This window comes from Berghia stephanieae, chromosome 1 (genome assembly GCF_034508935.2).
Source record: "Berghia stephanieae isolate SIO BIC M18660-M18661 chromosome 1, UCSD_Bste_1.3, whole genome shotgun sequence".
Taxonomy (NCBI): Eukaryota; Metazoa; Mollusca; class Gastropoda; order Nudibranchia; family Aeolidiidae; genus Berghia; species Berghia stephanieae.
Window position 1 is genome coordinate 117,011,801 of NC_088360.1, and position 18,588 is coordinate 117,030,388.

The 18,588-nt window shown below is 33.9% G+C and overlaps 1 protein-coding gene across 4 annotated transcripts in view; it reads left to right on the plus strand.

Annotated features, from left to right (window-relative positions):
* The window catches only part of LOC144962867 (receptor-type tyrosine-protein phosphatase epsilon-like), a 134,148-nt gene that overhangs the window by 64,678 nt on the left and 50,882 nt on the right, over positions 1–18,588 (plus strand). For all 4 annotated transcript variants that reach the window (XM_078896221.1, XM_078896223.1, XM_078896220.1 and 1 more), the window contains 2 exons: positions 11,731–11,801; positions 16,076–16,112. In XM_078896221.1, the coding sequence (XP_078752347.1) occupies positions 11,731–11,801; positions 16,076–16,112 (108 nt within the window). The remainder of the gene's footprint in view (positions 1–11,730; positions 11,802–16,075; positions 16,113–18,588) is intronic.

The window sequence follows — 18,588 nt, forward strand, 5'->3', positions numbered from 1 at the left end:
TGCATAGGGTCTTTGTTTTTAATGAGAAATAAATCTGTTTCGATAGGTAATGGAAAATAAACACTGCTCAAAATGAGAATGGTATCAAAGGTTTTGCTCTTCTGGCTCCAACAAAATTAAGTTTGCTTGTTTTTCTTTATTCGGGTATGAGTCTTATTTATGTCTGATACCTCATAGTATATATATATATATATATATATATATATATATATATATATATATATATATATATATATATATATATATAGATATATGTAAATTTATATATATATATATATATATATATACATATATATATAAACTGTGCGTGTGTGTTTGTGTGTGTGTGGTTGTGTGTGTGTGTGTGTGTGTGTGTTTTGTGTATGAGTGGGCACCCCACAAAATTTGTGGGGAAAAAAATGTCTTTTTACACTCAGGCATTTATCTATTTTGATGATCGTGAAAATTAAGTTAGAGAGACGACATGATTTACTTCATGTATTCCTCTTGGTCCGCGTCTGTAAAGACATAATTCCAGTGCATCCAATTCTGGACCAGCATCCTTAATTAAGGAAGATCACGACAAACCTGCCCCCTTTCACTCCCCAGTGTTGTCCGTCGATCATCTCGATCACTTTTTAAAATGCTTGTTTCCAATATTGAGTTTAAATAAACACATTAGAAGGCATTTTTCTCCGAATTTCTATATTACTCCATTTCCATTTTGATATATCTCTTTTTAGAATCTGATTTTTTACTACAGTACAGGGTTAATTTTATGGCATTCCATCTATAGTTTAAATAATTGAGACTTATTTACAAAAGCAGTTCACATTGCTTATAATATTCTAGTCACTCTAATAAAAAGAGTGAGGAATTTTTTCTTAAATTATCACCGCTCTGCTCAATCAGACATTTAACTTAATAAACACACAAATCAGAATTCCTGAGGGAGCGGTTGAATGGTGTGAAATATTTGTCCACCATTTACGAAGGGTTGAAAATTCCTATAAAGATTGATAGGCTGATTTTTTAATTTTTTTTTTTTGGGGGGGGGGGGGGGGGGTGTTATTTTTTCTTGCATTTTTCTTGATTACTTTGTATGGTACTGTTTCATACACATTTTTTTCAGATCTTGATAAAGATTGATAAACAATTTTCGTAAAAGTAATTACCCTAGAACAGCCAACGGTATTTTAGATTATTTCTTTATGATTTTAAACAGATCTTTTCGTTATTCAGTTGTTTTTTTTAAATTGAGGTTTTATATAGCGCAATATCCACTAAACGTGCTCAAAGCCCTTTAAAAGGGGTCCCTGGCCAAAAGCCAACATTTAACATGTAGGATAGGACATAACGCATGTTAAGCGATATTGCAATTTTTTTCGGACAGAGACAACGCTGTAAACATCTAGGTACTCATTTTACACATGAGGACGGTGAGAGAATGTGAGTGAAGACCCTTTTCCAAGGACTCAACTATGCGCCGAGCGATACTCGAACCCAGGACCTTCCGATCCAAAAGGGAGTGTCTAACCACAAGATCACATAGCCGCACGCACAGTTTGAGTAGCTAATCCTTCTCGAATTTTAGATATACAACAATAACAACTATAGTAAATACAATTAACGGAGACGATTGAGACAAAAAAAAAAAAAAACCTTTGTCATCAAAGACTCAGTTTTGCTGAGGGCTTTCACAATACGTTGGCTTATAAAATATAATATAATTATATAATTATATAATAATATAATATGGAGTATGATGGTGATGGTGTTATAGGGGAATGGTGAAAGTGAATAATTGTAACGAAAATATTAGGAAGGTTGTTGTGATGATGATGATGATGATGATGATGATGATGATGATGATGATGATGATGATGATGATGATGATGATGATGGTAATGATAATGATGATGATGATGTTGTTGTTGTTGTTGATGCCGTTTTTTGTTGTTGTTTTATTCTATTTTTAAATTTTTATTATTGTTATTTTTTTTCAATGACTAAGATGTTACTAGTGTGCATCTGTGTGAGTGTGTCTATGTCAATATTGTATTGTTATAAATGTGTAACCAAATGACAAATTGCCACTTTTTTAGGACAATAAATATTTATTATTATTATTTTTATTATTATTATTATTATTATTTATTATTATTATTATTTGTTATTATTATTATTATTATTATTATTATTATTATATTATTATTATTATTATTATTATTATTATTATTATTATTAATTTATTTTATTATTATTATTATTTTATTATTATTATTATTATTATTATTATTATTATTATTATTATTATTATTATTATTATTATTAATTGAAATAGCGCCGGTATCCACAAAGTATTGCTCTGAGGTGCTTGACAATCATCATTTTCTGGTATCACACAAGTTCATTCATTCCTCTACAAAATTACAACACCAGTCACACAAACTGTTCAAAAATCTGTTATTTTTAGCCCCTTTACAATGTAAAGACGTTTCCGTTTTAAATGCATGATGAAGAATACTTTAAAAAGCACACATGTGCTTTTTTTCTCCCTTTTAGTTTTATTATTGGTTGTTTGCTGAGTTTTTATTTTTCTTCCTTTGTAGAACCTGAATGCGCATTGGCAGTGAGACTCGCCTTTGCTGAATTAGTGGGTTTATAAGAAAAATCATTGACGAGCCTTTCATATCATATGGATGATACAGACATCCTCGTTATCATTGTGTAAACCACGTTATTGTCATACTGTCTATCATCACCGGGGATAAGATCGACTTTATGCCGTTTTCTGACAAAAACCGATAATATTTTCATTTTAGCTAGATTTTACCCTCAAAAACAGATGTATTAAAATGAAAATGATTAATCTTTATTGTCCAAATTTATATAAAAATGTAATGTATAATAAGCACATAAATGTGTGAATACTGTTATGATAATATAGTCATCACATCAAAAGTTACTCAGTCACAACAGGCAAAGACATCCTTTGCAGATTATTACAACAGTGAACATAATGGTTGGAGGAAGGAGGTGGGGGTGTGGGGGGGGGGGGGGAACCCAGCCTGTCGAACATGTCAAGTTTTATTGGACATTTTGACAAAAGTTTAGAAATCTCAAATTTGAGTTGGGTTTTTTTTTCTTGTTTGTTTGTTTGGTTGTTTTTTTTAGCAAGTTTTCATGTATTATTGATTTTTGAAGGCTTAAAATTTGTGTTTGGTAAAAATGACCAAAAACGAGTTTAGTCAGAATACGACAGTGTTGTTTGTGATGGAAGACGGAGATGGAACATGCATAAAAGGTTCATTAGTCAGCAGAACGGGGGATCGAATATCAATCCTCGTGATAATGGCTTTATTAATACAAATACATTTATCTTTGAACAAGTTCGTTGACCTTTTTGACCCTTTTCTTTCTCTAGAGTTTCTAAGGTATCTTGAATAGGAGGTCAGAGACACCTCTAAGCTTCTATTTTTGTTGTTGTTTTTCAACAGAGATTTTTCCCAGATGCACTTAGTTGCCAGGAGATATTGCACAATAAGAGACAAATATTTTCTTAAAGATAAAAGCTTTCAACGTTCACAAGTTATACACACCAAGTTTGACAAATAAGTCAGTTGATCACCTCATCAAAACTGTTTATCATCACTGCGATTTCATTGTAGTTAAACCGAAAATATTTGGATGAAGCTTAAACCACATTCGTGTTGATTTCCTATTTTGCACTGTTGAATGACAAACTTTTATCAGAACAAAATTTTCGAAGAATGTAATCGTACCAATCGACCTCAGGAGCAAGTAACGTATTTAATGTTTGGTACTGAATTTAAGTCCTTTACATACTATAGTATATTTTATAGTAATAGATCATGTGAAAATTTATAAGATGAGCACTCACACACACAGACACACACACACACACCTCCACACAAACACACACATACACATACATACACACACCCTCATTCATTCATTCATTCATTCATTTATTCATTCATTATTGTACGAATTACAATTTATCAATATTACACTTCTTTGTTTTCTCCAAAAATTATTCAAAACCATTTGTATTTCTTTGTGGAAGCAAGAATTATTATTTCTAAAAGTCAAATCTCCAGAGACCGAAAAAAACAAAACAAAAACAACAGCAGCAACAACAACAACAACAACTAGAAACAAAAAAGTAACCCGAAAATACCCGGAGTAACAAAAGGCAATAAATAATAAGAATCGACCCCTGCCAGAGATACCGCTGATTGTGCCGGCAAAAGTACAACCAGATGTGACTAGCACCGCCACTGGGTGATTAGCTAGTCTGATAAAATACGAATTACTCTGCCTCAATCTGACAAAACACATTTATTTCATTTTGACTAGAAAGCTTTTAATTCAAGTGTCAGTTATTTAAGATGAGCTTTAACCTGGCAAAATTGTCAAAATATCTCACACTGTTAATAAGTCTTGGGCTGAACTTTCTTTTTGTGTGTGTGTGTGTGTGACAAAGTTAACTCGTTAATGGGTCATATTAATCAATCGATATTTATAATATAAAATGTTTTATCAGAGTACGCTTGTACCATCATGGTGCTATGAACCAGATAAGATATTGTTGTTTTTTTTTTTCCAACAATTCTATTTAAATATCTGGCAACAAATCAACCAGTCAAATATGCTAATTGAATAAGTATGCCCTTTCCTCATGTGGTTACAGAGAAACGGATAATATCTGAAAACAATGTGAGCAAGAGAAAAGAAATGGATTTTCAATAAATATATTACATTGTCCCGGATTAGAAATGATATATGAATTAATTGATCTTCTCTAGATTGGAAATCGCAATTTTGCAAGAAATATGCATGGATCGATCGAAGGTGCATTGATAAGGCATGAAATAAAGATATAGTATAAAACATCACTGTTACAGTGGCATCGTATGAGTGATACTTAAAGACATATTTTTCACTTGATGCAAATTATTAGCACTTTCCGTATATAATCAGAAACCTTCACACACCTCCTCTCGCACTTCATGTCCTGACGTCATTCAGCAAAGCCATCATTCCATCTCCTTTTCAAATATTATTAGATTATAGATTCATCTAGTGATTCATTTTTGTCGTCATGTTCCCAAAAACTGAAGTCTTTCCTGGATTTAAATATATCAAAATCTTCACAATAGAGACTGACATTATACGGCAGATACAGATATACGGTATACCTTTTTCCATAAGTTCCTATGAAAAATGGGCAAAGACGTATCTATACCAAGAACAAGGTGTGAACAAAAAAAAGTGAAGAGAAAATCATAATCATAACATGGCCATAGAGGCAAGAGAAATAAGAAAAAGAACAGACTAAGGGCTAACCCACACCGGAGACTAACTCCGACGACCCGGCACTGCCGTCCCCTGCCGTCTTCCGGATAAAGATGTCGGACACGGACAAAATTTTAAGAATAAAGAGACGAGCCGCTAGATCTACCCATATCAATCACCCGACGTCCTCTGTCGTTTATTTTTTCGAGCTTAGTATCGGTAGGTCTAGCGGCTCTTCTCTTTATTCTTAGTATTTTGTCCGTGTCCGACGTATTTATCTGGAAGACGGCAGAGGTCGGCAGTGCCGGGTTGTCGGAGTCAGTCTCCGGTGTGAGTTAGCCCTTAAAGTCTGTGGCAATGCCAAATTAATAAAGGGGTCATGTCCGTATAAAATTTCAATTAAAAAAAGATTACATGACTTTTCTTCAGTTCTGAATGGATTTGTTAGTGAACAAAAATGTCTTTATTCGAAAGATAGCACTCAAAATAGTCTGGCGCAACCATGAGCTGTGAAAATTGGTTCTCTTCTTGATTCAGAGGTTGCGCTTTAGTGATTTAGTGGCAACTTTCTCTAGAACACATATTTTTTACGTATTGTTTTTTTAACAGGAAGTGATGTCGAAATTCATATAACTGAAATACGCCAAAATAGATTAAATTGTAAAATAAAATAATAATAAAAATAAAAATAAATCCGCCATCCATGTAAAAAAAAAAGTTTTTAAAGCACTATTTCCACTAAATGTGCTCAAATTGTTTAACAAGGGGTCTCAAGCCAACAGCAACACTCAACACATTGGACAGGACATGACGACCGTAAGGCGCTATTACAATTTAAAAGCCACCGTTGTTACCAGACATTTACAAGGACTCAGCTTTGCACCGCCAACGTGGGATTCGAACCATACCAATGATCCGCTGGTCCGAAGTCCAGTGTCATACCACAATACTTCAAAGCCTCATATTAGTATGGATATCATCCGAGTTTTTGGAGTAGGAGTTTCTAAAATGTTTCATGGTTGAGTATTTAAGACAAAGAATGATTGATGATGGTTACTTTGTAGAATATTAAATCAGCAATCAATTTAATGTGCTGATTCATACATTGGTCAAATGGCTCAAACCTAAGTACACATATTTGCAGGTCTGATAATCGAATGTGGACAATATTTTTTGTTGGTTTGAGAGTATTTCCATTGCAACAATGAGCTCATAACAATCTGGGTTATAAATTATAAGTACACGTCGGCTCAAACGAGTGGTGTGTTCCACATATTTCTCTTTAATATTAAAAGTGAAAACAAGACTGAAAGGTGATTTTATACATAATGTGATTCGACCCTTCAAGCTGTTGTACGTGGTTGATGTTTAATTTTAACTTTTAATCTTAACATAATGAAAACCAAACACGTTTGCATTAGTAAATAAACATACTCGAGGAATACTATAAATCGCGTGATTTAGACAGCCGTTCATTGATGTATTGTTCTCAGGTGTTCAGGGACATTATCACAACCAATATGAAATAATAGAATATCCTAAAATGTGACCCACTGCCTCTATACGGTATTATGTCGGAGGTTATCAAACATTAAAAAGTGGACATAAAATTATCCAAAACATGGCATTATAGTTTTTACCTGTTTAAGAAACTAAATTATTTTACGTCAATAAAACAAATAAACTCAACCCAGTTCACATATTTTTGGCTGTAAATTCAATTTTTATATTCTGGTTCGACACACTATAACAACGTGCTGAGGTGACATATTTTAATTTTAAAAGGTTTATTTATATATAGACATAACTAGCAGTTATGTAGCTCCGACTGATAAAAATTGTCAACTAGTTTGTACGTCATATTATCTTTTTATATACTTGCGATCAAAAGAAAGTATAGATAGTATGCAGATGACGTCACTCAGGCCTTTGTTATTGTTTTTGCCATCCGCGTTTGTGAGTTGTTCTCACTAAACTGTATTAACCAAACTATAAAAGTTCATGGTTACACAGAGTTTGTGTGTTGGTCCGTTATACTTCCGGATGACAATGTTGTGAACTCCTTGGCCAAGCGCATTCTATCTATACACATTTAAAATCGTCGTTACTTTTTTATCCGTTGACGTAGGCTAATGATTTTCCACTGAGTTGTTTACCATTAGCCTCTCTGTGTACCGATAGTTGATGTTTTTGTTTTTGACCTGAAATTCGCTCATCACGTCGCGCACGTGCTAAATTGACCTTTTAGTCCCATGCTCTGGACAGGAAGTGTGCAGATTAATTTTTTGCCATCCGTGTCTTCTTGAACCATTTTTAAGGCAGGAAAACAAGGGAAGATTGTAATAACCCAGGCGTCAACCGCAGTGCAGCGCCGCAAAGTGAGCTAGGGAAAATTGACTTGCACAAAACCATGCAACGCAGCGGGTAGTCCAACTATTCGGTACCTTTTGGGCATTAAGCAAAGATTATACCGCTGAGCCACTCTGCTCCTTATCCAGGGGCCATCTATCGAAGGTTTATCTTCTGCATTCTCTCCTTTATCAATTCAAACTCGGTTACATTTAATTTCTCATCGAAAAAAACCCAGTAAAAATTGCATTAAAATATTTATGACGGCGTGATATGTATCGAAATGAAAATAGGTCAGTGACGTATTTGTGTCGTATATACCGTTTTATTTACTCAGTGTCATCATTGAAAGATTGAATATGACAATTAGATAGACCCTCTCAGAGGGAGAATCCTAAATTGTCATTATCTCATCGATATAATTATCATGTCTGTGGTCATGATATAATTTGCTGCTGCCGTGGAAACTAATGACCAAACAACATCGTTTTAGAGTGAGAAATGATTTTAAAACAATTGTTTCCTGGTAATATTTTGAGGTTATACAAATTTAAGCAGGCATTGACAGAATGACATTGCTTAGTTTCTTAATCTTAGTTTATTTTATCTACAATAAATTCCTTTATTCTCCATTCTATTCACTTTTTCAAAAGAATCAGGCTATTTTTTGGTTGAAATTTGATTTTGCCTCCTGTTTTAAAGGCTTTGCTCTCCCATATCTAGATAGTCATCCAATTCCATTCAATAGATCTTTTGCATTCATATTTTGCACATTGTTCTGAATTAATAAATGTGCACTCTATAAAGATGGTGTTGCAGTTCATTTGACGACACTAAGTGAAGCCTACAAGTATTTCTCCTCTATCTCCTCCTCTTTCTTCTCCTCTTTATTTTCCCCTTGTTCCTCTCCGCCTGTTTCTCTTCTTCTTCTTCTTCTTCTTCTTCTTCTTCTTCTTCTTCTTCTTCTTCTTCTTCTTCTTCTTCTTCTTCTTCTTCTTCTTCTTCTTCTTCTTCTTCTTCTCCTTCTTCTCCTCCTCCTCCTCCTCCTCCTCTACTATTACTACAACAACAACAACTACTACTACTACTACTACTACTACTACACTACTACTACTACACTACTACTACTACTACTACTACTACTCTCCTACTACTACTACACTACTACTACTACTACACTACTACTACTACTACTACTACTACTACTACTACTACTACTACTACTACTACTACTACTACTACTACTACTACTACTACTACTACTACTACGTCTGCTACTACAACGACTACTACTATACTATTATACTACTACTACTACTACTACTACTACTACTACTACTACTACTACTACTACTACTACTACTACTACTACTACTACTACTACTACTACTACTAAGGATGATGATGATAATAATAATAATAATAATAATAATAATAATAATAATAATAATAATAATAATAATAATAATAATAATAATAATAATAATAATAATAATAATAACTACTCCTATCGTTCGTTTAAAAATAGACACGCACATTTTGCTCAATTTCTGATAGACCATCTAACAGCTTTGAGTGATACTTTGCGAGCGGTCTTTGATTTAAAAATATCAATCTGAATCTAAAAGATGAAATCTGTATCTCCATCGAATCTTGTATATTAATGGGTACTGTACAGCAGCTGCGAAATTTTAAAACTAAACGTGACTCAGTCTCTCCTCAGTATTTTATGTAGTGTTAATAATCCAACTTGCTAATAATTTATCTTTTGTCTCGAAACAAAACCTCATAACGTTTTTTTTTGTAATCGGAGTTGGATTGCCAAGTGTCAATCAAGTTCAAACACTAGTTTAGAAAATCCAGGTCAAAACGCGCGATACAATGTTGATACTACGAACGCCACCCCGACCTTTACTACAACTACTACTACTACAACTACTACTACTACTACTACTACTACTACTACTACTACTACTACTACTACTACTACTACTACTACTACTTCTACTACTACTACTACTACTACTACTACTACTACTACTACTTTTCATTTATAGCCCGTTTCAAAATACATGATCACACATTTCAATCTGTTTCTCTCAAACTGTATTATGCATTATGTATTGTCATGAATCTATGCAGTTCGAAACCTAAAAATGAATAATGTATCTTTAATAGCTGCCACGCAATCATTAATTCCTTTAATGATATGCGGTGTTTTCATTTTTACGGCCCAGAATATTAGACTTTTACAGTAACAAATACAACATTTCGGTATTAGGACTATTTTCAGAAGGGCGAGATTGCATGGACAGAGTAGAATTAACCAGTAGATTTTTGACCAATCAAAATATGGAATTTGTGACACAGATTCACACGTGCTCGGGAAAACATAGTTGTCTGTTTATAAACAATAATATGAATGAAATCTACCTCTCTCTGATCGTTGTTATTTTTTATATACACCCCCAAATGGGTGATTAGCAGATATCACATGATATTCTCGATCATTATTTAAGTACTGAAGTGATAAAGTTAATACATAGTTTCCGTGTTGGTTCTATTGATCAAGCGGTAGAACAGTGGGTATTTCACCAACACACATATCATCGATAGTATAGATAGTATGCAGATGACGTCACTCAGGCCTTTGTTATTGTTTTTGCCATCCGCGTTTGTGAGTTGTTCTCACTAAACTGTATTAACCAGACTATAAAAGTTCATGGTTACACAGAGTTTGTGTGTTGGTCCGTTATACTTCCGGATGGCAATGTTGTGAACTCCTTGGCCAAGCGCATTCTATCTATAACCTGTGTCGTTTACTATGTTTACCAATCACTGTCTTTGTTAAAATTATGACGGCTTTCCGAGAGGCGAAAACTAACATAATATTGTGAGTGATTTTTAGTAAAGAGGTAAGAGGTTGGAATGCGAATTTAATCTGTTTGCATTTACCATTTTTGTTGTAAAAATATCTTTCAACGTTGCCCGTAAATCCCATGATTATCATACGGTACTATTAACATTGTTTAAAGATATACGGTAAATCTACTATTTTATGATGCAAGGCAACGCCCTTGATTTTTATAGATAACTTTTGAACCAGTTTATTCCAATGCGCAACAACAAGTAAGGTCGAGTGCAATCTAAACCATCATGTCAAATTAAAACGAAATTTATCAAAAGGTTTCAAAGATAAGCGAAGAAATGAATTTTGAAACGGACTATAGTTGTAGCAGCAGCAGCAGTAGTAGTAGTAGTAGTAGTAGTAGTAGTAGTAGTAGTAGTAGTAGTATTTGTAGTAGTAGTAGTAGTAGTAGTAGTAGTAGTAGTAGTAGTAGTAGTAGTAGTAGTAGTAGTAGTAGTAGTTGTTGTTGTTGTTGTTGTTGTCGTGGTAGTAGTATTACGAGACTACTACATACCAAGACCACTATCGCCACAACTTCTTCTACTGCGACTATCATTATCGAATACAATATTATAATAATCATTGTTATTATCCTTATCATTATCATTATTATCATTACCACCACCATCATAAGCATATTCATCATCACCAATGAATCAATCTCTTAACCTTTATCGAATATACCCCTGTGCTACATATCATGTTGATCTCCCCCCCCCCCCCCCCCCCCCCCCCACACACACACACACATACCCTCACACATACACACCAAACAGAGAAATAGAGACAAATAAATAAACACACAAACACATACACACATCCATAATCATACTCATATTACACACACCAGCCCACTGACATACGCATAAACTGACGTGTACATAGATGCGGGTCTGACATCCGAACCCACTTATGGGCCTAGTTTAACATTGTTATAATGGATAATATTTTTGCGTCACTTTTTTGAGACTTTCATTACAAAAATGAGCCAATAAGGAATTGGGTTATCAGACATGCAACTAAGTGCACCTCGACATAAACACAAACACGCAACCATTAATTTTCCTTGATTGGAATATGTATTATATCGTAACCAAACGATCGCAATCGGACTATCATAGACACCCATAATTTCTATTTAATTAATTAACCATCTCTCTTGTCTCTTTCAGATGACCATAGTCGTGTCATTGTCCTGAACCCTCCCGAGACCAACGACTACTACAACGCCAGTTATATCGATGTAAGTAGCATAGGGACCTACTCGTTGCATCGTACAGTATACATTATAATAAAAAGTAATGTACAAAAATTTATATAACAGCTAAAAAAAAAACATAAAAAAAAAAAAAAATAAATAAATAAAAACAATTATCAAACATGGAACGTTTCGGGCTCAAACCCCTTTTTCAGTCAATAACAAAAAAAAAAAAAAACAAACAGAAAAAAATGTTAATACATCGTTTAAACTCCAAGCAGAAAAGTATTTGGCAAGCCTAGCCTGTAAATAGGTACGGTGTTCAAATGTCTACAGCATCCTAAAAGCTTAGTATTCACATTATAATTCTAAACAATTTTCATATAATATGGCTTTTGATATTGTTAACAATCCATAAATGTTACCGGGTTTTTTTTATATAGAGTATGTCATTATAAAACTGCTCTCAACTTGATTGTTCAGAAATATGAATATAATTTATCTATCTTAATTTCGTGGTTTAATGAAGTATATTGTTGCCTATAATATTTTCACTATTCAAAAAAGTTACTGTCGTGGTTTTATTAGAAAGAATTTATAACCCCCCCCCACCCCCCCCCCACCCCCCCAAAAAAAGAAGAAAAAAGCAACAAAAAACAACAAAAAACAACTTAGCTCAAATAATATGAGATAATAATCCGTCCGACATAACAAGAAAGTGGGTAGAGTATTTTTTATTTATTCCGCGGGCAGTTTCCGTACTTGCTCATGGAATAGAACATAACATAACATTCATATTTATTAGTCATCAGATGTGCCGCTTATCTTTCATTCTCTTTTGATATCGTCCACATTGGATATAAATTATATGTCATTATTTTCATTGTGGTTTTGCATGGAGATGATCGTGTAGACGCCTTTGCGGCACCATCTTATAGATACCCACATCCTCTTTTTGAATCACTGGAATTGGAAAATTCCCATTCATGTGCCTCTTGCACACTTTTTGCTGATGCATAATCATCAATTTTTTTGGAAGTCTCACATTTTTTTGTCGAAAAAAATTCATTCAAGAACGCGCAAGTAGAAAGGTGACTATTCAAAGGTGACTATTCAGATTTATAGTCCTCTTGGAAGATTCGGGTTTAAGGTTTTCTTTAACTTTCAGATTTAAGACTTATGACAAGTTGAGGGTTATCTCGTATCATCGATTTTTGAAGCAAGTATTTGCTCATGTATTAGCCATAGTCAAAGTCATAGTTATAGGCATGACTATATTATGAGCATGATACATTATGTCCTTGTCCAAGTGAAATTTTTTAAAAACCCATAAAACGTGTAAGACTTAAAATCCTTCGGATATGCGCATGGATTTTAACATTTTAAAAAAATTGCGTCGTATTTTTAGGTCAACACATTAAAATGTGTTTAGTTAGTGTGTAAGGGAGAATAGTTTATTATCTGAAACAAAATTTCAATGCTTCTTTATAATCGATGAGGCACGTTTCTATCTAAACCATTCGTATGGCACACCATGGAAGTGCCTTTATTATTCATGATATACCTCTCTTTCTATATTGTTGTTATTCGTAAAACACGATGACGGTGACACTGGCATGTAAAATGGACAAAATTAATTCAGAACAGTGAGTGGAGCACAAGGGGTGGGGGTTTCAAGGCTAAGGACGTGAAATGACGCCTGCAAGACACTATTACAATTTTCACCCACACATACATTGTTGTTATCATCCAGCTATTCATTCTATACTTAAATAATATGGTAAGAAATAAATGTGATTAAAAAGTATGTTTGTATGATTCAACTTAAGCCATTGCAGCGGGGCTCGAATCGGGAACCTACTTTCAAATAACATAGTGAGTGTCATCCATAAAGACGACAAAGAAACAAAAACAAAACCAAACAAAATAACAACAACAAAAAAAAAGGAGGTAACCTAAAGCATCCAATCATTTGTTCATATATGAATCCAACTCCATCATTATTTTTCATTCTATTAACACATATTTTCAAATGACGACTTTTACCCGAGGGATGTTCATCATCAGGGCCAGACCATCCTTTACACCGTTAGCGTCTATTTACTCGCTCCTATTGACATTGTCAAGGGTCATTCGGAACTTGTATTCTCACATAACCCGAGATTAATGGCAAAGATATAGAGTTAAATCGCCCTGCAAAATTATTGATCGTGTGTCATCTCACAAAAGACGGGGGAGCGTCATTTCATTAAATATTTAAAGTGGTTCCAATAACGTTTGCAGGGGCCTCCAGCAGAAAGGGTGGGTGCACTGGCGACTTGGTGAAGTGGAGCAGAGTTCAGACTTTCAAACAGGAGATCTCATGATTAAGTCTTCGTGTCTTCCTATAATATATTTATATTGTAACCAAAGATATTTCGAATGGCGTATTAAGTTTGTCGTGCATTAACAAAACGATTTAGGGAGAAGGGGGGGGGGGGGGGCGAGATATCCAATTGGATAAGGTCTCTTCTGTCCTTGAGATCTGGGTTCGAGCCCTATTGTCGACATCACGTTTTTTTCCATTGAGCAAGAAATTTATCTCACATTTCTCACTTTGCAGCGTTACACTCTGGCTTCCGGTAACAAAAAAAAAAAACAAAAAAAAACAACGACAACAAAAACCCCCAATCAAAACGCCTTCGTTTATTTGAATATATCGTATCGTATCGTTAAGAGCTCAAAGGTTTTAAAAACCTTTAAATGCTCTGTGTAACTGTTATGCATAGATACAATGTAACAAAATTATATAAACAACATTCAAAGTTAATTGATAATATTGAGTATTAAATATCTATTTCATAGATAAGTGTTATAGTCAATATAACGGCATACTTGATCGTTTTTCTCAAGAGAGCAGAGACAGCAATTTAACTTTGGGTTCACTGAATCCTGAGTTGTACTGCTTTTACTGTTCACATAACGGAAACTGTGAAATTATGTGTATATAACAGTACCAAACTTTTTGTTATGTCTATAACTGTTTCTTACACATCTTTCCAGGTTTTTATCTTACACCAGTGCCTCTTATTTTGTCACTTTGGTATGCATTGAATTTGTGATTGTAGTATTTAGAAAATTATGAGAGAGGTCATTGTGTGATCAGGTCAAGTAAATAAGAACCCCGAATGGAAAGACTTATTGAGTTGACATGAACAATTATATAGATATTTGTTTTTACATTTTATTATTATTATTATTATTATTATCATTATTATTATTATTATTATTATTATTATTATTATTATTATTATTATTATTATTATTATTATTATTATTATTATTATTATTATTATTATTATTATTATTATTATTATTATTATTATTATTATTATTATTATTATTATTATTATTATTATTATTATTATTATTATTATTATTTATTATTATTATATCATCATTATTATCATATTATTATTATTATTATTATTATTATTATTATTATTATTATTATTATTATTATTATTATATATTATTATTATTATTATTATTATTATTATTATTATTATTATTATTATTATTATTATTATTAATTGAAATAGCGCCGGTATCCACAAAGTATTGCTCTGAGGTGCTTGACAATCATCATTTTCTGGTATCACACAAGTTCATTCATTCCTCTACAAAATAACAACACCAGTCACACAAACTGTTCAAACTTCGCAGAGAATCACGATAAGCAGAATGAAAAAGATTGGTTTTAAGACTTTCACAATTCCGAGTTTTTGATGGTAAAATATCCATATGCATTTACAATAATCAGTTTGCTTCACAATGCTTAATTATTTTCCCAAGCAAGCCATATAAAACCATATTTCCATTTTTCATTGTACAAATCGCCTGTTGGACGTCATCTCTTGAAAGATAGCAATTCACACACGTTACTTTATTAATCTATTACAAGCTAAAGACTTTTCACAACCAGCATTAGGTTCTAATGGAGGAGGAGGTCCCGATAGCTCAGTTGGTAGGGCACTTGCTTCACAAGAAAAGGTGCTGAGATCGATCCATGGTGCAGTCGAGATTTATTCTGACCCCCCTGTCAGAAGCGATTAGGTAGCTGGATCTGTTAGATCTGGCGGAGAGTAATTTGCGATAGACTAGCGTTCTATCCTAAATGTAGCAATTAATCGCTTTTTTTCGTTTCTCGCTATAGAAACTGGGATAAACTCCGCCTCCATGGGTCAAATGCCTCTGAAGGACTATCTACTAACTATATCTTCTTATGAGGCAGGAATAACATAACTACTTAACACATTTCTCATTTTGTGTGTTTTCAGGGATACAATGTACCGAAGGAATATATCGCAAGTCAAGGTAAGCCAAAACACGCCTTTCACATTAAAATTTGACTATTTTCTCAAATAAAAAAACAGAATGAAATAATATCTAGATATGCACGAACGTTTCACAGAGCATTTAAAGGTTTGCAAAGCCTATTAGCTCTTAAACGATATGATACAATGCGAATGCATCCTCTGAGTGATGAAAGGAGGCGCTCCCTTCCCAGAGGTTGTCACATTTAATTTGATATAATAGCTTCGTTTTATTATAGTGTTCATTTTATGTAGAATATCCGGGTTTTTTTCTCATTTTCCTTCTATAACTCACCAACCTCCTTTCTTTTCTTTTTCTTTACTTCTTCTCCACCATATTCTTTTTTCTTCTTCTCCTCTTCATCCTCCTCCACCTCTTATTGTCACAATTATTATTATTATTATATTATTATTATTAATTATTATTATTATTATTATTATTATTATTAATTATTATTTTATTATTATTATCATTATCATTATCATTATTATTGTTATTATTATTATTATTATTATTATTATTATTATTATTATTATTATTATTATTATTATTATTATTATTATTATTATTATTATTATTATTATTATCATCATCATTAATGATAATAACAATAATATTTCTTCCTTTTCCTCTCCCTGCTTCTCCTAGCTTCCTTGCAAATAAATCTTTTTTAAACTGAGTCAATTGCCATTGCTATAATCACCGGCCGGAGTTTTCTCTGGAGTAGTCTCAGGGATTTTGCCATCCGTGTAAACGTTTACGTTGTTGTCATAAAACTTTAATTATCAATAGAATGAAATGACCTCGAACTTGCCAAAACAATTCTTAAACGTGAGGCTTCAACACTAGGACGTTTTATAATTGTACAATAGAGTTGTCGATGCCATGAAGTGACCCATCGCCTCAAACGGTATGACGACGGATTGGTTAAGATGCAGGTGGGACCCAATAGCTCAGTTGGTAGACCACTCGTTTCACACGCAAAGGGGCCGAGATAGATCACAGTTGGGGGTTTTCCTGACCCCTCCCTGTCCACCCAGCAGTGATTGGGTAGCTGGATTTATTCAATCGGGCGGAAAGTATTTTGCGATAGACTAGCGTCCTATCCAAAGGATAGCAAGCAATTGCTATTGTCCGTTTCACGCTATAGAAACTGGGATAAACTCCGGCTCTATGGTCCTAATGGCTCCGAAGGAGTGACGGTTACGATGCTAATTTTTAAAAACGATTGAGAATTTGTATAGAATAATATCTAGTAAATATGCTCAAAGCGCTTTACAAGGGGTCCCCAAACAACAGCAACAGTCAACATGTAGGGCGAGACAGGAAGTCTGTTAGGCAACATTATATTATTTTTCCTGACAGAGACAACGCTGTTAACCGCCAGGTATTCATGTTACACGCTAGTATCGTGAGAGAACGTGAGTAAAGAGCCTTTTCCAATGACTCAACTATGAGCCGCTTAGTTCGGCACTCAAATACTGGACTTACCGTCCCGAAGACGAGTGTAATACCTCAAGATCCCATAGCCACACACACAAAAAAATGATGAATTTATCTGTAGGTAGTAACATGACATTTGGGAAAACATTTATTGCTTTATTAAGAAGAAAAAATGTAATTTCTTTAGTTGTAATGAATTTGATTTTTAACCATTTTAAATTCACTTCTCGTCACATGGTGCGGCTATACGATGTAGTGGTATGACACTCGCCTTTGGATCGGAAGGTCCTGGATTCGAGTCCCGCTCTGAGCGGCGCATAGTTGAGTCATTGGTAAGGCTCTTTCCTCACATTCTTTAACCGTACTCATGTGTAAGAATGAGTACCTGACCGGTGTCTCTGTCGGGGAAGAAAAATGTAATTTCGCCTAACAGGCATCTCGTTTTGTCTTATATTCTCCTGTAAAGCGCTTTGAACACGTTTAGTGAACATTGCCCTAAATAAAAGCCCAATTTTTAATTGATAATTTTGAATTACTTCTCGTCATATGGATGACCTGAACATTATACCAGATTGAGTCGACGGGTCACATTTCTACCCCAAAATTATTTTTTTTTAACATTAACTTATTATTATCAGCGGGCGTTGTGTTTACTTGTATCTCTCGTCAATCATGACTGGGAGAGGCTATAGTTAAAGGTAGCCACCCTACCTTCAACCCCCACTGTCAATTAGCATGGTTATCACCACCTTCTATAATCACCTCTAGACCAATAATAATAATTGTCACGCAATGTCTTGAAATGAATGCCGCTATCCTCACGTTCCCCAAATAAACTTATTATGCTTCAGTTCAACAGGACTGGTGCTGACAATTAATTATGTAGTGTTTTGGGAAATCGTATATCTATTTCTTGCTGAAAGGATTGGAGATAGTTTCAAAAGTCAATTTTCTGGGTGGGGTTCCTGACCTCCCACAACGGACAGGGAGGTACCTACTTACTGTGTCTTCTATCCCCCTGTATCTGTTTTCC